At 39.7% G+C, this 18,727-nt stretch overlaps 1 protein-coding gene across 4 annotated transcripts in view; it reads left to right on the top strand.

Moving 5' to 3' along the window:
- The window catches only part of BTBD16 (BTB domain containing 16), a 98,155-nt gene that overhangs the window by 68,507 nt on the left and 10,921 nt on the right, over positions 1-18,727 (top strand). For all 4 annotated transcript variants that reach the window (XM_020979225.2, XM_020979226.2, XM_020979224.2 and 1 more), the window contains 3 exons: positions 8,138-8,229; positions 12,014-12,096; positions 13,909-13,986. In XM_020979225.2, coding sequence (XP_020834884.1) covers positions 8,138-8,229; positions 12,014-12,096; positions 13,909-13,986 — 253 coding nt within the window. The remainder of the gene's footprint in view (positions 1-8,137; positions 8,230-12,013; positions 12,097-13,908; positions 13,987-18,727) is intronic.

Genomic DNA, 18,727 nt, shown 5'->3' with positions numbered 1-18,727 from the left:
ACAGCAAGCTCCCCTCTTCCATTGTGAGATGTTGCCAAAATGCATCCATTTCCAGAAATGCTTTAGGAGGCATTTAGTAAAAGCAGCCATTGACAAACTGAAGTCTTTGGTCAAGTGGCTTTGGGCCAGGATTTTAACAGAGATTACAAATGGCTCCAGGAGAAGATGGGACACAGGAAGCTATACTCCCAATACTGGGAGCAGCTCTAAACTTACAAAGCAGTCAGAATACCTGGTGAATGGGGACACACGGAGATACTATTTCTAGAGGGTGGGGTGGAGGGGAAAATCAATATTCAACTAGCATTTATTAAATGCCAAGCATTGTGCTAGGTGTAGCATATCACAGAAAGGAGCCTTTAGAGGTGGAATATATAAAATTCTTTTGAATAAGAAGGAACTGAAATCTGTTTGAGGGTCATGGCATTAAAGGAATTCCTAACCATTCTTCCTGGCATGAACCTCTTCCATTGTCAGTCTGGTGGATCCTATGGACTGCAATCATAGTGACTGAATATCTGCTAGAGAAATCACAAGGGCAGGCAACATCCTTCTGTTTCCTTATCTGTTAAATGAAAGTATTGGGCTAAATAATCTGTAGCATTTCTTTCAGTTCTAAAATATTCTATAAATCTTGTTTCCAGCTGCCTCAGTGGTAAAATGCCAACAGGAATGAAGACTCCAAAGCTGATGGTTGATTTACTAATGCCCAAGGCACCTTGGAGTCTCTTTCACCTTTCCCTTGGATGTAAGGCCTTTGTATTGAACAACTGTAATTAAATTACATTTTAGCATTTAAGTGTCCCTCTGTGATTACATTTATAAACCTTTGAAGGCAAGAATACACCAGTGTTTGGACACTTTTCTTCTAAATGGAATATAGGTACTATAGTATTGGTAGAGATAGTAGGAGGTCAATACATCTGCTCCCTAACCTATAGTCAAGGTTATAGTCAAAATATTTCAGATTTATGAGCATCTGTCTAGAGAAATACTAGAAAGGAAACCCTTCACTACTTTAAGTACAATCTCAAAGGAAACAGTTTGTCACTTCTATCATATATTTCTTCCTCAGATAGTCTAGCAGCTTTCCAATAAGCATCCATTTCTTCAAACCACTAAAAGAGGAGAGCTGGGGTCTGGATAATACCAGTCCAAATGAATTGTCTTACTTCTCACCTTTGTTCTCCCTGTGGCAGAATGTAACTCTGTTTAGCTTGAGTTATCCTTACCTCTGTATCATTCTTCCAAGCAAACTCTTTTATTCAGTCTTGAGCTCTTCCCACTCTAAAAAGAAGTAACTCTTGGCCTTTTAAGAGATGATCTCAAAGAGTATAGATGATCCATTTCTACCTTCTCTTTCATTTCCTGCCATATGGTGATTTCACTGATTATCCACACCTTACTTAAATGAAGGAGGAGGGAAAATGAAGGAGGTGAGGTTCAAATCAAGCAATTTATCTCTCCTTGTCAAAATTTTTAGGAAATCTAACTGGGGAAGGTGGAGGTGGGAGAAAGAAGACAATATTTACCAAATTGACATTTTTATACTTTTCAGTGACTTAGGGTTATCCTTGCTAAAGGGTTGATTATAGTACCAACTGCTCTGCCTCTCCAAACACGAGCATCACCAAATTTCTTTGCTGTCTTTTTTCCCTCCTCCGCACAGTGTACCTCAAGCCCTTTTGACCTAGGTAAAGAGGTCAACTCCTGATGTCTGGACAAGTTAACAAATTTCCCTTTGAGTCTCCGGGGATCATGGCAATAAACTGGTTACTAAAGAGTTTGATCAGAGTACCAGGCAAGGGTGGGACACAGAACCCCATGATGCCTTTGACTCAGCTGGGACATTTTGTGATTTGGGCACCACTCTTGATTCATGGAAAAACAATCTAAAAGTGTCCTTGGCCCGTCTTGTTTGGGATGTGCCCTCACTGAGTGACTTTGTGTTTCCAAAGGGACTTGGAAAATCTGGCACATTTCCGCCCCCCATTTTTTAGGAGGAATCATTTTAGAAATAACTTATTCCTGGGTATGTGTCTGTATGAACAGCCTCATGATTCAATCAGTCCTTTTCTGAAGACCATCCATGTGTGGATCAGATGGATTAGGATTTAACGTAATAGGCCTGTTCATTCAATTAACTTTTAAAGCAAATACCTTAATAAAGTAATAACTAATAATGCTTTGTATTTTTATCATCACAATTTTAAAAGTGTTTTAAAGGACCCATTTCATTCATCCAGAAAGTATTTATTCTGTGTGCTGTATGCACAGCATTGCTCTAGGCACTGCATGGAGAGATACAATGTAATGAACAGTCATTTGGTCTCTGCCCTCTAAGAACAGACCACCCAGTGGTGGAGCCCAGATGTACACAAGATGAAGTAGTTAAGTAACAATTCAAAGCAGTTTATGCCTTTCCTAGGCCTTCTTACTGGTAGAACTTCCCTGTCCTCCAAGTTACTTTGTATTTCGTTTGTATCAACTTGTCTGTCCCATCCAGTAGAATGTAAGCTCTTTGAGGGTAAGAGCTATTATTATTTTCATCTTAGTATCCTCAGTGCCTAACACAGTGCATAGAGCATAGTAAGTATTTTTAAAGTGCTTGTTAAGTTGAATTCTATATCAAATGTCAGAAGTAGCTATACAGGCTATAAAATACTATTAAGTTCAAAGAATGGATAAGATCAGCAGGTGTTTGAGGAGTAATAGAAGACTACAAAGGAGGTGGTGACCTTGACCATGAAGGAGTGGTAGGATTTAAAGAGTCAAGGGAAATATTATGAACAGAGGCTTACAGTAATGATGGCTTTTAATTTGCAGTTTGAAAAAATATTTTCCTTTGTAATACATTACCCTCAGAGAGAACTGAAATTTAAAGAAGTTAAGGGTTTTGCTCAAAATCATAGAAGTAATAGAGCAGAGACTCAAAGCCCAGTCACCTGCCTCAAAACATCAAATTTTTTCCATATCTCTGTGCTCCTGGAGGATGTGGAGTTTTTGTGTTTGGAAGGAGCACAAACTGAGATTGGATTGTATGTTGAGGCCAGATTATCAGAAGACTTGCTTGGGAGGCTGAGTAGTTTGACCTTAACCCTGGTAATGAGAAGCTATTGGGTTTTTCGGGATCATGTGGTGCTGGTTAAAGCTCTGTACAAAGAAATTTAGACATTGATGGATCATTGAAGGTGTAAAAGCTATAAGAGACTTCAGTGACCATCTACTCTAATTGTTCCATTTTATGCATGTGAAAATTGAGGCACAAGGAAGTTAAGTGATTCACCCAAGATCATCAAAGGTAGGACTTAAACTCAGGTCCAGGCCAGTGTTCTTTAAACTATGTGTGATGTGCTGTTGCAACAATTATTTCATTTCAAGCCTAGAGGCAATATAATACACATTAAAAGCCACATAATTTCCTCTTCTATAGTTTTAGGAAGTTTATTTTATTTTAACTAATATTTTATGTTTTCCAATCACATGTAAAGATAAATTTTAACTTTCTTTTTTTTTAATTTTGAGTTCCAAATTTTCTACCTTTTCCCCTTACTTCCCCCCTCCCTAAGATGGTAAGCAATTTGATATTGGTTCTATATATGCAATCATGTAAAACATTTCCATATTAGTCATGTTGTGAAAGAAGAAACAGAACAAAAGGGGGGAAAACACAAAAATAAGTGAAAATAGTATTCTTCAATTTGCATCCAGACTCTGTCAGTTCTCTCTCTATATCTATCTCTTTGTCTGGATATAAATAACATTTTTCATCATATGTCCTTTGGAGTTGTCTTCAATCATTGTATTGCTGAGAAGCGCTACGTCTATCATAGTTGATCATCAAATAATGTTGCCATTACTGTGTACAGTGTTCTCCTGATTCTGCTCACTTCACTTTGCATCAGTTTGTATAAATCTTTCCAGATTTTTCTGAAAACCATCTGCTTATCATTTGTTATAGCACAATAGTTTTCTGTTACATTTATATACCCCAACTTGTTCAGCCATTCCTCAACTGATGGGCATCTAGAGCGTTTATTTTAGACGAAAAGTTATGAATTCAATCATAGTTACTTTAAATTCCTAGACAGAAAAATTTAGGCAGAGATTTGGCTCTTTGCCTAAATTTACATCTATTTCTAGTTAATCTATGTTCTTAGTGACTGAGACAAAAATTCAGATTACTAGAAATGTTTGAGTAACAAAATAGCAGATTATATTATGGTGTCTACAGACAGACAGATACCAGGAGGGGAAATTGGTGAAGGAGTACATATTTACTCAGAACTTACCTCAATCTTTGAATAAGTGGGTTCACTAGTGGAAGCAATCTGAGTCTTTTGCTCCAAGATGTCTTTAATGCCAATAGCCTTCAATAGCTCTCTTATCTGCCAAAGCTCAATCCTGCCTTTCTCTTTCTCCCAGGGCTGCTGGTTCTTGGCTCAGCTTTTTATAAACCTCCCACCTCTCTGCTTCCAGATTTTTGACAGATGCCAAGAGATCTATATGGTTCTGAAATAGCTATTTCCTTTTATTCAAATTCCTTAAGATCTGACCAAATCTCTCACTTAGTGGCTTTGATTGATTCAAAGAAGTGTATGGGCCCTATTCCACAGAGTTCTGATCGATTTATCAAGCTGTTATTACCTAAGTGGAGTAGAGCAAAAAAAAAAAGTCATATACAATCAACAAATTGAAAATAATTTATTAAGAGCTTACTCTGTCAGGCACTGCACTAAGTTCTGAGGATGTAAATTTCCCAGAAACAACATGTAAATAACTAGGAACATGAAAGATATGTACAGAATGAATGGAAGGTAGTCTCAGAGGAGAAGGCATTAGCATCAAGAATATGGGAAAGGCTTCCTGCTAAAGGGGTGATTGGAGATGAATCTTGAAGGAAGCAATGGTCACCAAGAGGTAGAGTTGAAAAGGCAGACCATTCCATGTATGGAGGACAGCCAGCGTAAATGCATAGGGGATAGAGTGTCATGTTCAAGGAGTAGCAAGTGAGCTTGGGTAGCTAGAAAGCAGAGTCATGGAAGGGAATAAAGTACAAGCCAGAAAAGTACTAAAAGGTCAGGTTGTGAAGAGTTTTAAATGCAAAACAGAGGACTTCATATTTGATCCTGGAAATAATAGGTTATCACGTGAGAAGGCAGTGTCATCAATACCAAGGTTGAAACGATGATCAATAACGTGAAATGCTGCAAGAAGGATGAGGACTGAGTGATAGCATATTTAACAATCAGGAGATCATTGGCACACTGTGGTAGGGCTGTGGTTCAGCCATTCTAGAAGGCAATTTGGAATTATGACCCTCCTTCTGAAAAAATGAGTAAAATGTCCATGTTCTTTTACTTACAGATTCCACTGCTAGGCAGGTCAAAAATGGAAACGCAGTTCCAAAATGTACCAAAATATTCATAGCAGCACTTTTTGTGGTAAGAGAGAACTGGAAATAACATTCATGTCCATTTAGTGAGAAATGGCTAGATCGATTACAGTACTTAAATGTAATGTAATGTTACCTTCTGTAAAAAATGATGAGCTTGGAGAATTCAGAGAAGCATGGAAAGACTTATATAAACTTTAGAGTGAAGTAAGTAGAACCAGGAAAACAATATACACAGTGACTACAAAAACTGTAAATGGAAACAACAAAATGAAATCAAACACTGAGCAATGACCAAGAAACCTGACCTTGAATTAAGAGTTGAGAAAATTCACCTTCTTCTTCATAGGTGCAGTACTAAAGGTGTGGAATATTCCACATGCTGTCACTCTTGATTAACGTCTTGGTTGGTTTTGCTGAACTGATTTTGTTTTCTTTCTTTTTTATTTTTTGCTATAAGGGTAGGAAGGAAGAGTAGGATATATTCAGAAGTGAAATTAACAAAAACAAAATATGTGTCAATATCACCTTTAAACAAAGAGAGATCATTAACGACCTTTGAAAGAACAGCCCCGAAAGAGGAATTGGATTGGATGTCTGAATACAAGAAGCTTATTGAGGAACAAATGGGTGGTAAGAAAGTGGAGGGGGTGAATTTAGACTGTCTGAATGAAGCGGAGGCAGAGAGACCTGAGCATATTTGCTACCAGGGAGTGAGGAAAGAGTTTATGTGCAGAGTGACATTAAAAGCAAGCTCTTAAAATGGCAAGAGTTGATGCTATCAAAGGCATGAGCAAACACATTAGACTTGGAAAAGAAAGAAGAGTCATCTCATCCACTGACATTGAAAAGTAACATAAGAGGGGCAGCTAGGTGATACCATGGATAAAGCATCTGCTCTGAAATCAGGAAGACCTGGGTTCAAATCTGGCCTCAGACACTTACTAGCTGTGTTACCCTGCACAAGTCACTTAACCCCAATTGCCTCACCAAAAAGGAAAAAAAAAACATAGGAAAGGCTCAGGGAAGATGATAGAGTTTTAGAGATGAGATGAGGGGAGAAAAAGGAGCTCACATTAGATGAACTCAATCTCATTAAAGTGGGAAGTGAGTTAATCTATTAAAAGAGAGTAAATGGAAGTGTAGTTAGATGTGAAGTAGCCATTGTAGGGCCTTTGATAAAGAATCAATTAGAGAACAGTAAAGCCAGGAGGACCCACTTGATGTTAGATAACATGAATTTGTAGTGACCCCATTCTGTACAATTGTTTGCATTTTCTCCAGCAATATTCACTGACTCTAGATTAGGAGAGAAGGTAGACCATAGGAGCATCAATTTGGAATTAAAAGGGGCCTTACGGATCAGTTCAAATCCCTCATTGTTCAGGCGAGGAAACCAAGGCCAAGCGAGCAGCAACATTTGACAGTGGGAAGGACTATGAGGCGATCAAAGACAAAGGGACAAAAGACCTAAGTTCAAATCCCATCACTGATGCTTACTCCCTGTCTAACCTTGGGAGAGTCACTTAATATCTCCAGGACTCACTTTTTCTCTTCTATAAAATGAGGAGATTGGACTAGATGGCTGAAGCCCCTGGTAGCTCTGGTTCTATGATCCTGTAATGCCATAAAGTTCAATGACTTGTCTAAGATCACCCCTTCAGTAAATGGAAGAACCATGATTCATACACAGGTTCTGTGGCCCCAAACCCTGGGTTCTTTCCATTGTAGAATGCTGCTTGCCTGGCCTGCTGCTTCTGCTGTTTTCTCAAGTCTTGGGGAGGGATTTATTTAGACCAGCAGAATTGATGGTACAGAAGCTTCAGAGATTACCAGTAATAAGAAAGTTTTCCTTTTCATACTAACAATTTTTTCTGTCTTCTTTCTACTCCCCTTCTGAAAAGTCTGGCCTTAAAGGACTCAGGTGAAGATTGAAGTAGCTCTGGGTACTATTCTTATTTCAGGTGAATTTATTTTCTCATGGAACCTCAAATATTCTTTTATGACTCTAGTAGCCTGATCTGAAATGATGAAATGGAGATCCTAGCATTATTGGGGATTATTCAAGAGAGTTTGGATTAATAGAAGCAGAAATGGTGGAAGGACAAAGGGACTGGGGACTCAGGAGTGGACAATTGTATCTTGTGAAACTGTTTACCTCTGACTGTGATGACAGAAAAGTGAAACTAGGTTAAGGTGATAGATGGAGAAAACAGGGAGGGATTAAAAGTAGTTCTTAAGATTGCAATGAGAATGCAGAACAAGTTTGGGAGGAGTGAGGCAATAGGAAGGGTGGAAGGACAGAAGATTGTGATCAGAGAGAGCAATTGCAGAGCTCAGGATCTTCCCTCAATGGGTTCTGGTTTTAGGAGATTGTGGTCGGAAGTAGAATTGTCACTCCTGTGGAGGGCTGAGGTTGAGTAGAGACAAAAGTCATGGGAACTGAGGAGGTCCATGAAGAGACAGGACAAGGTGTTCAAAGGATCATTAGTGTGAAAATGGAAGTCGATCAGGATAGGGGTAGAGAGATTGACCTGAGATGGGGGATTGTGAGCTAGCTACTGAGTCCACTTGAGGAAGGGGGAGGATTGGCTGCATCTGTAGATTGAGAGGTGACAAGAAGAATCTGGACCCACGACGAGCCTTGCTGTTTCATTTGTATCGCTAACTAAACCTAAACCTGTCTAGTTCTGGAAAGGACATTTCTGAAGGCTTTTATCCTTTATTTGTGTTTCTGCTAAGCTTCCCCAAGAAATGTCCTTTTTTGGAACGGGAACTGGGACAGAAATTCCTGCCTGTATTTCATTGCTTACGTCTACATGGTATCACTAAAAGTAAGTTACAGTATGTGTGTGTGTGTGTGTGTGCGTGCGCACGAGCACACATGCGCGCGTGTGTACTCTGTAGAATGATTCCATTGTCCTGCATCCCTCTACCTCTTCAGCCATTCACTGGGAGGCTACCACCAGGTGTGTTAAAAATCTGAGCCATAGCCGCTGTGTCCTGAACTAACTGTGAAATAGCAAGTATGTGCCTGTAAGCTTTGGGCCTGAATGAAATTGAGTTTTGACCAAAGGAAATAAGCTAAAAAACAAAAATAAAAATCTAGAAGTTAAGTATGTGCTGTCTCTACTTTATACAGTATTCCCAGAATCCTACAATGCTGGGACTAGAAAAGCTCATAGGCACATTAGGATTTCAAACTGAAAGAGATATTAGACATCATTTAATTCAACCCAGCTAGGTAGTGCAGTGAATAGAGTGCTGGGCCTGGAGTCAGGAAGACTTATCTTCCTAGGTTCAAATCTGGCTTCAGACACTTGCTAGCTGAATGACCCTGGGCAAGTCACTCAGCCCTGTTTGCATCAGTTTCCTCATCTATAAAATGAGTTGGAGAAAGAAATGGCAAACCACTTCAGTATCTCTGCCAAGGAAACTCCGGATGGGGTCATGAAGAGTTGGACACAACTGAAAAATGACTGAACAACAATTCAACCCTTTCATTCCACAGATAGCCAAAGAATTGATTGGATTTATCCAAGGACACACTATCTAGTTATTAGCAAAATTGAGATTGCTTCATTCAGATCTCTTAATTCTCAATCCAATACTCTGTGCTCTATAAAACAAGATGATCTGATAGGTTCTTTTGGGGGAAAGCTGGGTGTATTAACTAAAGTCAAATACTGGTACTCCCATAATCTAGTGCTATGGAGAGTAGAAGAAGGCACCAATGGCCTGAGGGAGGAGGTGGACGGAGAAGGGACATGGGTCAACATGCATATGCAACTCTAAGAAGGGCATGTAACAAAATTTATGTAGACAGGCCTTACGAACTTTGAAAACTATTTTTAAAGCTCTTTTCCACTTTTAAAGTGTATAGAGAGAATCATAGCACTCAACAGCAGTAAATGGATCAGATTAACTTTGTCAGGGTTATTTTACAGATGCATATCAAAAACTGATTCATCAATTTAGAATTGCCCTTAATGTACACATACCATAGCCAGGAAATAACAATGCTTTCAGGGAGAGTGCATTGTTACTTTATATAGTTACTTGGTCTATAAATATTCCATAAGTCTTATAAATTTGATGACCCTCTGAATGAAGGCTCAGGGAAGGTTAACTTTAAAAACTTTTTAAAAAAAGACTTTCCCCCCAAATACTAATTACCACTCATCATTTTTTCAGCACTTTGTTATAAAATCTTTACATATTTTATTTCATCTTCACAACAGTCCTATGAAGTTGATTGTGCATGTCTTTTAGCCCCATTTTACAGATGAGGAAACTGAGATGTAAAGAGACTGACAAGTGCTCAGGAGTACACACATGCTCTCTTTACTACTGGATATAATATTTGAAAGAATAGAAAAGCACTACAAAGGGTCTTCATTGATTATGCTGACAACTTCTCAAATCAGAAATCTGATGTCTTAAAGGTGGTTCTCAAACAATGGTCCAAGATTCTTTGGTGGTCTGTGAAAGCCCTCTTGGGAGCTGGGCATCTGTTGTCTTACAGAGTAGATATTTTTAATACTATAGGGCCAATTCTTTTGTTTGAGACATGTTATTTAATTTATTCACTGTTCTCCTAAAAGAAAACAAGATTGTAGATGTCAACAGAGGCCATTTCTACCTCTTCTGGTCCTTGGGACCTTGAGTCAAGAAGGAGGTGGGACCAAGGCTACTTCTAAACCCAGGGATCTAGAAAGTTTGGAGAGGGACCTGTGAGTTTTGGAGGCAGAACAGTGATTTTAATTCAGGTCTGTGACCAACTGGCCATGTGACTTGGGCAAGTCACTTCCTCTCTATGAGCTTAAGTTGTCTCAACTTTAAAATAAAAGTGTTGGACTAGATAAGCCCCATAGTCCCTCCCAGCTCTAACCATCTACATTCAGAATATTTGATGCAAGGGAGACAAGAGCTATTTATCTTATGAATATCATTGCCAGTCTTCCCAAGGGTGCTAGTGCTTTTCATATTGGCTTTAATGATGCCAAATGGGAGTGAATAAGTAAATTATCCACTGGGTATTTTGCCCTGCCAGCATAGTCCATAACCTGAAAAAATTAGAGAGTATGAATTGATAATTCATTTCTGAGATTATGAAACTATGAAACAGACAAGCATGCCTGGTTCTTTGGGTACTCACCAGGGAAGCCCATGACTGACCCCAGCAAAGGGGATGGCAATCACGCTTCGGTTAAATACACAAGGTATGGGGGTAAAGAGCCTAGAAAGTCAGAGACAAGCAGTGAAAACTGGGACAGAGTGGATGGGGTGGTGAAGGAAGACAAATAGGAAAAAGGATGGGGAGGGGGAGAGGCAGAGAATATCACTCACATACACATGGATTCGAACTGGGAGCCCTCGGCCGCTTGGACCCGATGGAAAGGGAAGAATACTCGGAGGGCAGAAGTTTGCTCTCTCATTTTCATAAGGTGTTTTGGGGAAACAGGCCAATACCTCTTGATGCCATATCTAATAAATTTAAAACACCTGTTATCAGTAAAACGTCAAAGCCATCATCCCAAAGTTATCAGCCCTTTTGATGTTCCAGTCTGGATCAGCTGTGGTCTGGATTCTTGTCCAGAATTTACATATCACAGAACCAGAACCCTGCCAGCAGCATTTAGAGGTAGAAATCCTGATTCAGCACTTATTACCAGGTTGTGAATTCTGGTTAAGATTCGATACAGTTTGTAAATTATACTCCTTTGATCTTTGACATGGTCTGTGCCTGATTCCCAGTTTGCCCTTGTCAATCTTATTTCTACTTTTGTCCCTTTATACGGGCTACCTATGGGGCAGCTAGATGGTGCAGTGGATAGAGCACCAGCCCTGAAGTCAGGAGTACCTGAGTTCAAATCTGGCCTCAGACGAAACACTTCACACTTACTAGTTGTGTGACCCTAGGCAAGTCACTTAATCCCAACTGCCTAAAATAAATAAAATTTTAAAAAATACACTGGCTACCTCTGAACTTATTTACTCTACTGACTAGAAGGAAGGGTGGTGGAGGTCAGGGAGACCAGCACAAGACACAATTTTAACACAAGGTACATAAAGAAGTTTGGTATTGGGCTAGAACTGATTATGAGATGCATGAAGTAAGGCACTGAGAGGAGAAGATTGATAGTGGAAGAGTCTTCCAGTTAAAGCCCAGGGATGGTTAAGTAGGGCAGTCCCCCTACCAATAGCTCAGTGTTGTATGGCCCTGGAACATACCTCCTAACTCTCAGAGACATGTGGCTTTCAAGAGACTCCATCCCCAAAGTTAAGTTATTATATACACAGTCCAGAAAAGTTCCTCTTTAAAACATGAACTACCACTCAAATTAAAATTAATCCATTCATCACGTGTCAGGTTTATGTGTACGAATCTAAAGAGAAAGAAACAACATGACTTTGGCATGAAAATAATTGAAAATAAACACACATGTATTAGTCCCACAAAGTCTTATTTGAGCTTTACCAAACTCAATTTGAAAAGGGTACCGTTCCGTTTTTTTTTTTTGCCCCTCAACACCTAACCTCATTTTTGTATGTGAAATTTTTGTGGGGTTTGTTATGAATAAAACTTTTCAAATTTCTCCTTTTTTTTTTTCCAAGGCAAGGACCTGGAGGATATAAAGTACATTAACTTCTTCCCTGAGGCACGGATAGTCCGAATTTTAGCCAACCACTACCGTTCGGTGAGTTGCCCTGCTTAGAAGAAGCAGTCCTATGGATTTGTGGCCTTTCTGACTCTCCCCTCTTCTCTCCCACCACGGAGATGGGCTTCCCATCTTCAACTACACTGGAGATCTGTGCATCTGAGGTGGTGACCAGTCTAGAGCCGGCCTCACGCAAGTAGCTGGTGAAGCAGCACCAGGAAGGGGTTACAGCCTTTGGGATTGGGGGCTTTTCAGCGTCCCCACAAAGGAACGGACCAGTTCTGCTGTGCTAGGCCGCCTGCGGGAGAACAGCAATGACTTGCGTTTGTAGAATTCTCTGAGAGATAAGAGTGGTAGAGGGGCCTGCGGCCAGCTTTGGGGTAAGGAAGACTTGGCTTGAGTCAGGTGTTGGCCATGAGTTAGCTGGGTGGCCTTGGATGCATGCTTCCAGTTCTCATTATCGCAGGTAATTCTAAGATGAAGTTAGAGAAGAGCTGCTCATATGCATTGGTGGAGGGAATTCGCTCATGTGCACTGGTGGAGGGAATTTCCATATCCAGAATTCCTTACCTGTTTTAAAATGATAGGTCCAGGCTTTACACACACACACACACACACACACACACACACACACACACACACACTATATATATATATATATATATATATATGGATACTTACATGTATGTACACATTATATCGATACAAGTGCATATGTATATATACACACACATGCGTGTACTGTACGCACACATGCATACTATATGTGCATATATACATACAGATATACATATATACACACATGTATATATACATGCACATATACCTAATACATATACATAGAGATAAATATATATGCATCCTATGTATACATGCACATATATGCATGCATGCACATATATACACATTATATACATACCCATATACATATTATATATGCACATATATACACAAATACACGTGTGGATGTGTGTGTGTGTGTGTGTGTGTGTGTGTGTGTGTGTGTGTGTGTGTGTGTGTACATAAATACCCATTTTGGCCCCATGGACCTCTCTGGGTCCATATTAAGTAACTTTCTCAAGATTACACAGTTGCCAAGTGTCAGGACCAACGTCTTCTGCCTCCAAGTCTACTCTTCAGGCAGATTCTTTTTACCAGGCCACGTTGTCTTTCAGTTGAACAATGTGCATAAAAGATGGTGTCCTTGTCCCATGAAATAAATGTGCTTTTGATATATTTTCAACTTTGTATTCTTAGAAATGAAGATGTCTTGTTAGTATATCGATTCTGAAGATTTGTGGTTCACTGATTAAACTCCCTGTTAGGTGAATGGTAAAGTCTAGACCAGGGGTCTTACGAGTCTTGGGTGTATGTGATTAGATTTCCAAGGACTATGAATTTGGGTTTTTAAAAAAATATATTTTTATAATTATATTTTTAATATTATTTAATAGAATTGGTTTTCTTCATAATCCTATGTATTTTATTTTATACATTTAAAAATTTTCTGAGAAAGGGTCCAGAGGCTTTACCAGACTCACTGTTCAGGGGTTCATAACACCAAAAAAGATGAAAAATCATTACTTTATAGTCTTTCAGTACTATAACTGTGAGGTGCCAAAGGTGGCAGGGAAGAGACCGCCTCCAAGGGCCTCCCTCCCCTCCCCCACCACCTCCACCTTCTTTTCACTTCTTAGCTGTTTATTCTTTTATGAATGCTTTTAAAACAGAAATCTCATGGTGCAACACTCCAGGGGTTGCATTAGAATTAGTGGAATTCAGGATGGAAGGAAAACAAGGTAAGTACTAACCTGAAGGGCATTTAATGTCTCTGAATTGTGTACATTTCAGCTTGAGAGTGGTGGAGACATGTTTCACGTGAAAGATCTTTCTACACAAGCTATAAGATTTGGTCTCCTAATTAATCAGGTATGTAATAACCAGAGTGGGCCCCCAGTAGCCTGCCATTTTTGACATCTAAACATCACTGTACAAGTATACAATTGACATTTCCAAAATAAAGGCTGTAGACCCTGCTCTGCTATTAATTGGCTATGTGGTTATGAAGAAGTCATTTAATCCCCCTGGGCCTCAGTTTCCCCACCTATATAGCATGACAGGCTAGACTACATGAGGTCCAAGTTTCTTTCCATCGCTAGTATGTGAAGATTCTCTGTAGTTTTGCTATAAACTTTCATCTATTTTCTTTAATATGCAATGTCTTTAAATACCCAAATAATGGTCTATAACTAACTGGATCTCTCAAGCTTTTAAAGAATTGTTTAAAAATATCTTAGACTAGAATCCAGTTGTAAGCATATGCACTTTATATACTGCTTTATACAAATGTGTGTGTATGTGTGTGTGTGTGTGTGTGTGTGTGTGTGTGTGTGTGTGGAGACAGACAACACAGAAAGAAATTGTATAACGAAAACTTCATCAATTCACTCTCTTGAGAGAAATATTAAAAATCCAAATAGTTTTTTTAAAAATACTAATAAGTTACATAGTATTTTATGATTACAAAGTCCAGTTCCTCCATTACTTCATTTGCTCCTCACATAAAACTTGTGAGGTAGGTAGTTTGGGTATCTTTTCCTCCATTTTACAGGTGATGAAATTGAGGCAAGGGGTAGACAGCCCTGTTGTGATGAGTCTTCTCTCCACTGCCTTCTCTTCCCTGAAGCTTCCCCCAGCTTTCCCTGCAATTTTCCCCTACACATTATCTTGTATTTTCTTGCTTTTTATACTTGATATCCCACCAGTTGAATGTAGGCTCCTTGGAGACAGGGACTACTCCCTGGTTGTTGGTTTTTTACGGAAATTTTTCAGTCTTTGTATTCCAGGACCTAGAACAGTACTAGGTATCTGGTAGGATTTTAAGAATTTTTTAACTCAAGTAAGTATTTTTTGTATGTAGCATAAAAATCCTCCTTGCCTGTCTTCTCGTGTGGAATGCCCTACTCCACTTCCTTACATCCGACCTATCATTCAAGGCCAGGTGAAAACCTGCCTCCAAGGCGTAGTAAGAAAAGTGTTGACCTCTGATTCAGAAGACTCAGGTTAAAGCACCAAACCGGTTACTCACTTGCCTATTGGGACCAAAGAACTTAAGCGAGTTATCTCCTTTCCCTGCACCTCAAAAAATGAATGATTTAGACTAGGTGATCCCTATAGTTGCTGACATTCTGGAATTCTTCTAGGAAGGTGGAAGGACCCCTCCTCCACCCCCATCTCCCTTTTCGAAGACCTGTTGTTTATTACCAAATAAATAGCATTCAGGGTCTTTACAAACATTTGTTGATTGGCTGAATGTGTGTCACCTTCTCAACCAAACTATACGTGTTTAAAGAGCAGGGACCATAGGTTTTCTATTTCTGTTGGCTCCCTATAAAATCTAGCCCACAACCTTGCACATAGTAAATACTCTGACATTTTCAAATTGATTTAAATATTTATCTCTGTTAGGAAATGTTAAGCAACCCTTTTGACTAAGACTAGAATTAAAATAAAGAACATTTTTTTCTTTAGTTTTCTTGCCTGGGTTCTCTGTAGGTTTATGTTTCGATTCACTTCTGAAAGACAGGTTGGTATAGTGCAGGGGTGGGGAACCTGCAGCCTCCAGGACACATGTGGCCTTCAAGGTCCTTCGGTGCAGCCTTTTGACTGAGTCCAAGTTTTACAGAACAAATCCTTTCATTAAGGGGATTTGTTCTGTGAAGTTTGGATGCAAAGGGCTGCACTTGAGGAGCTGGAGGGCCACATGCGGCCTCGAGGCCGTGGGTTCCCTGCCCCCGGGATAGTGGGTAGACAGGGCTGGCTTTGGAGTCAAGAAGCTCTGGGTTCAAATGCTACTTCTGACACTTTCTGATTCACAGCATCACAGATTTAGAACAGGGAGGAACTTTACAGGCCATCAAGTCCAGCATTTTCATTTTGCAGCTTAAGAAACTGAGGCACAGTGCTTTTCCCAGGGTCACACAGCCAATACATATCTGAAGTAGGATCTGAACCCAGGGATTCCTGGCTCCTATTTTACCCACAATGATATGTTGTTTCTCACTGGTTCTCTTAAGTAAGATTATACTTGCTCCTTGCACATGTATCCAGCCTAGAAATAAAGATAGTACTCCATAGAATCTAAATGCATTTTAAGGAAACTAATGCGCACATATTGCAAGAGGTTCAATCTTAATTATCTTAATGGGGCAGCTAGGTGGTGCACTGCATAGAGTGCTAGGCCTGGAGTCAGGAAGACTCATATTCCTGAGTTCAAATCCAGCCTCAGACACTTAATAGCTATGGGAGTCTGGGCAAGTCACTTCACCCTGTTTGCCTCAGTTTCCTCATCTGTAAAATGAGCTGGAGAAGAAAATGGCAAACTATTCTAGTATCTCTGCCACGAAAGCCCCAAATGGGGCCACAAAGAGTGAGACATGACTGAAATGATTAAACAGTAGCAACCACCTTGATAGAGCGTAGAGCCTGGAGTCAGGAAGAGCTGAGGTCAAACCTGGCCCGAAACACTTACTAGCTGTGTGACCCTAGATGAAGTTACTTAACCTCTGTTTGCCTTGGTTTCCTCCTCTGTAGAATAGGAATAGTAATAGCGACTAACCTCCCAGGGTTGTTGTGAGGATCAAATGAAATGATATTTGTATAGCAAGTGGTGCTTTATACTAAGTACCTGGCGCATAGTAGGACCTAAATAAATGTTAGCTATTATTATTATTTATTAGATTCTATAAATTGATTCTAATGCATAATATAGGTTACTTTCAGCCATCCAGGCAATTCTCTGAGACTTTAAGTGAAAGATTGCAAATCTTTACTGGTGGGATTTTCTTCACCTTCCCTGATGAAATCGTAGGTCTATATCCCTCTTCTCAGCCCAAAGCAAAGGGTACCTACCATAATCAAGGAACTGAGGAAGATAAAACAATGAACAGGATATAATCTTCCTCCTCAAAGAGGTTACAGTCTAGCGAGAAGAGAAGATGTGTGTGCCAATAATTATAATACAAATCACGCTATAACGAATGTGTAGGAGAAGTTTAACAAAGGTTCTGAAAGTCTTCCTTTAGGAGCTGTCTCTCCCAATTAGAATGGGAGCTTCTTGAGAGCAGAGAATGCTTTGATTTTCTATTTATATCCCCAGTACATAGAACACACAGTACTTGGCACATTGAAGTGCTTAATAAATGATATTCCATTCCATTCCATCCAAGGAAGGAGAAGCTACTTCCAGCTGGCACGATCAGGAAATGCATCGTGGAAGTAGCACTGGGGCTGGGCCTTGAAGAATAGGTATGAAGGATTGGCTATGATGACCATATATCCCCCACCCCTGGGGATTTTCTGATCTAGGATGAGAGGAAGATAGTGAGTGGAGAGAGAGCTGGTGACCTCTCTGCTGAACTCAGTTCAACTCAACAAGCATTTATTAAATACCTACTGTGCGCAAGAGACTGAGGGGTATAAAGACAATATAAAAAATAGTCTCTGCCAACAAAGGGCTTACACTTTATGGGGAGGTTGTTTATAACATTTAAACATATGAATAATACATTATGACTTGAGCAAGGAGAGAGCATGAGGAAATAGGACCTCAGGGAAGGTTCAAATATTAAGTGGATGTTCCAGTGGGGGAGGTTGGGCAATCTGGAGTCTGGTTCTGACTGGGCTGACATAGCTGTGTTCCTCATCTGTAGAATGAGGAAGTTGGACTGAATATTGTCCAAGGTTCCTCCCAGTTGTAACGTTCTGCACGTCCACTCTTAAATAGTAAAAATTATCAACCACTTGGTCGAGATACAGCATTCAATCATGTTATATCTTTGATTGTAACCTTCCCCTAGTCTAACCTGTGGAACAAATTGATATCTGCATCTTCACTTGCCAAAAAAAAAAAAGTTAGTTAGTGGAACTGTAACTAGGAATTTTTTCACCTAGGGCAAACAAAAAACAAAAACCTTAGAAGCGGGACAGGTGGGGTGGCAGTACAGAGGATGATATAACATAGGCACGATCAAAATTAATATAATAATAGTAACTAACATTTATACATCACTTTAAGGTTTACAAAGTACTTTGGAAATAGCTCATTTTATTCTCCCAACAATCCTGGGCAGCAGGTGCTATTATCGTCCCCATTTGCAACTGAGGAAACTGAGGCAGACAAAGGTTAAATGACTTGGCCAGGATCACACAGCTAGCAAGTGCCTGAGGCTGGATTTGAACTCAGGTCTTCCTGACTCAAAGTTTAGTGTTCTGTCCTCTGTGCCCTCTACCCACTTAAGAGAGATGGCTGTTCCAGGTTGGTTGCACTGACTCAAATGAACTTTGACATTTCAGCTTGGGGTGGCAGAAGACTATAAAGTAAGGCTCACGGCAATAACTATAGGAAGCATAAACCACCCCTGCCAGATGTGAACACTGTGGGACAAAGCCTCATTTATTCTATTATAGTTCTATGAATCAGTACTGAAGATTGAAAAAGGCTAACTCTTCAGAGCTAAGCATAAACAGAATTCAATAGAAATATGGCAGCCAGAATCCCAAGAGCCAGTCACAGTAATACTATCTTTCTTGCTGGTTTTTAATAGTCACCTGCAAATAAGCAAAGATATTACATAAAATCACTTTTCTTTCTGTATTTATTTATAGCACT

This window comes from Phascolarctos cinereus, unplaced genomic scaffold (genome assembly GCF_003287225.1).
Source record: "Phascolarctos cinereus isolate Bilbo 61053 unplaced genomic scaffold, phaCin_HiC Scaffold_3;HRSCAF=262, whole genome shotgun sequence".
Taxonomy (NCBI): domain Eukaryota; kingdom Metazoa; phylum Chordata; class Mammalia; order Diprotodontia; family Phascolarctidae; genus Phascolarctos; species Phascolarctos cinereus.
The sequence above is the reverse complement of the archived record's forward strand: the minus strand, read 5'-3'. Positions and strand labels throughout refer to the sequence as shown.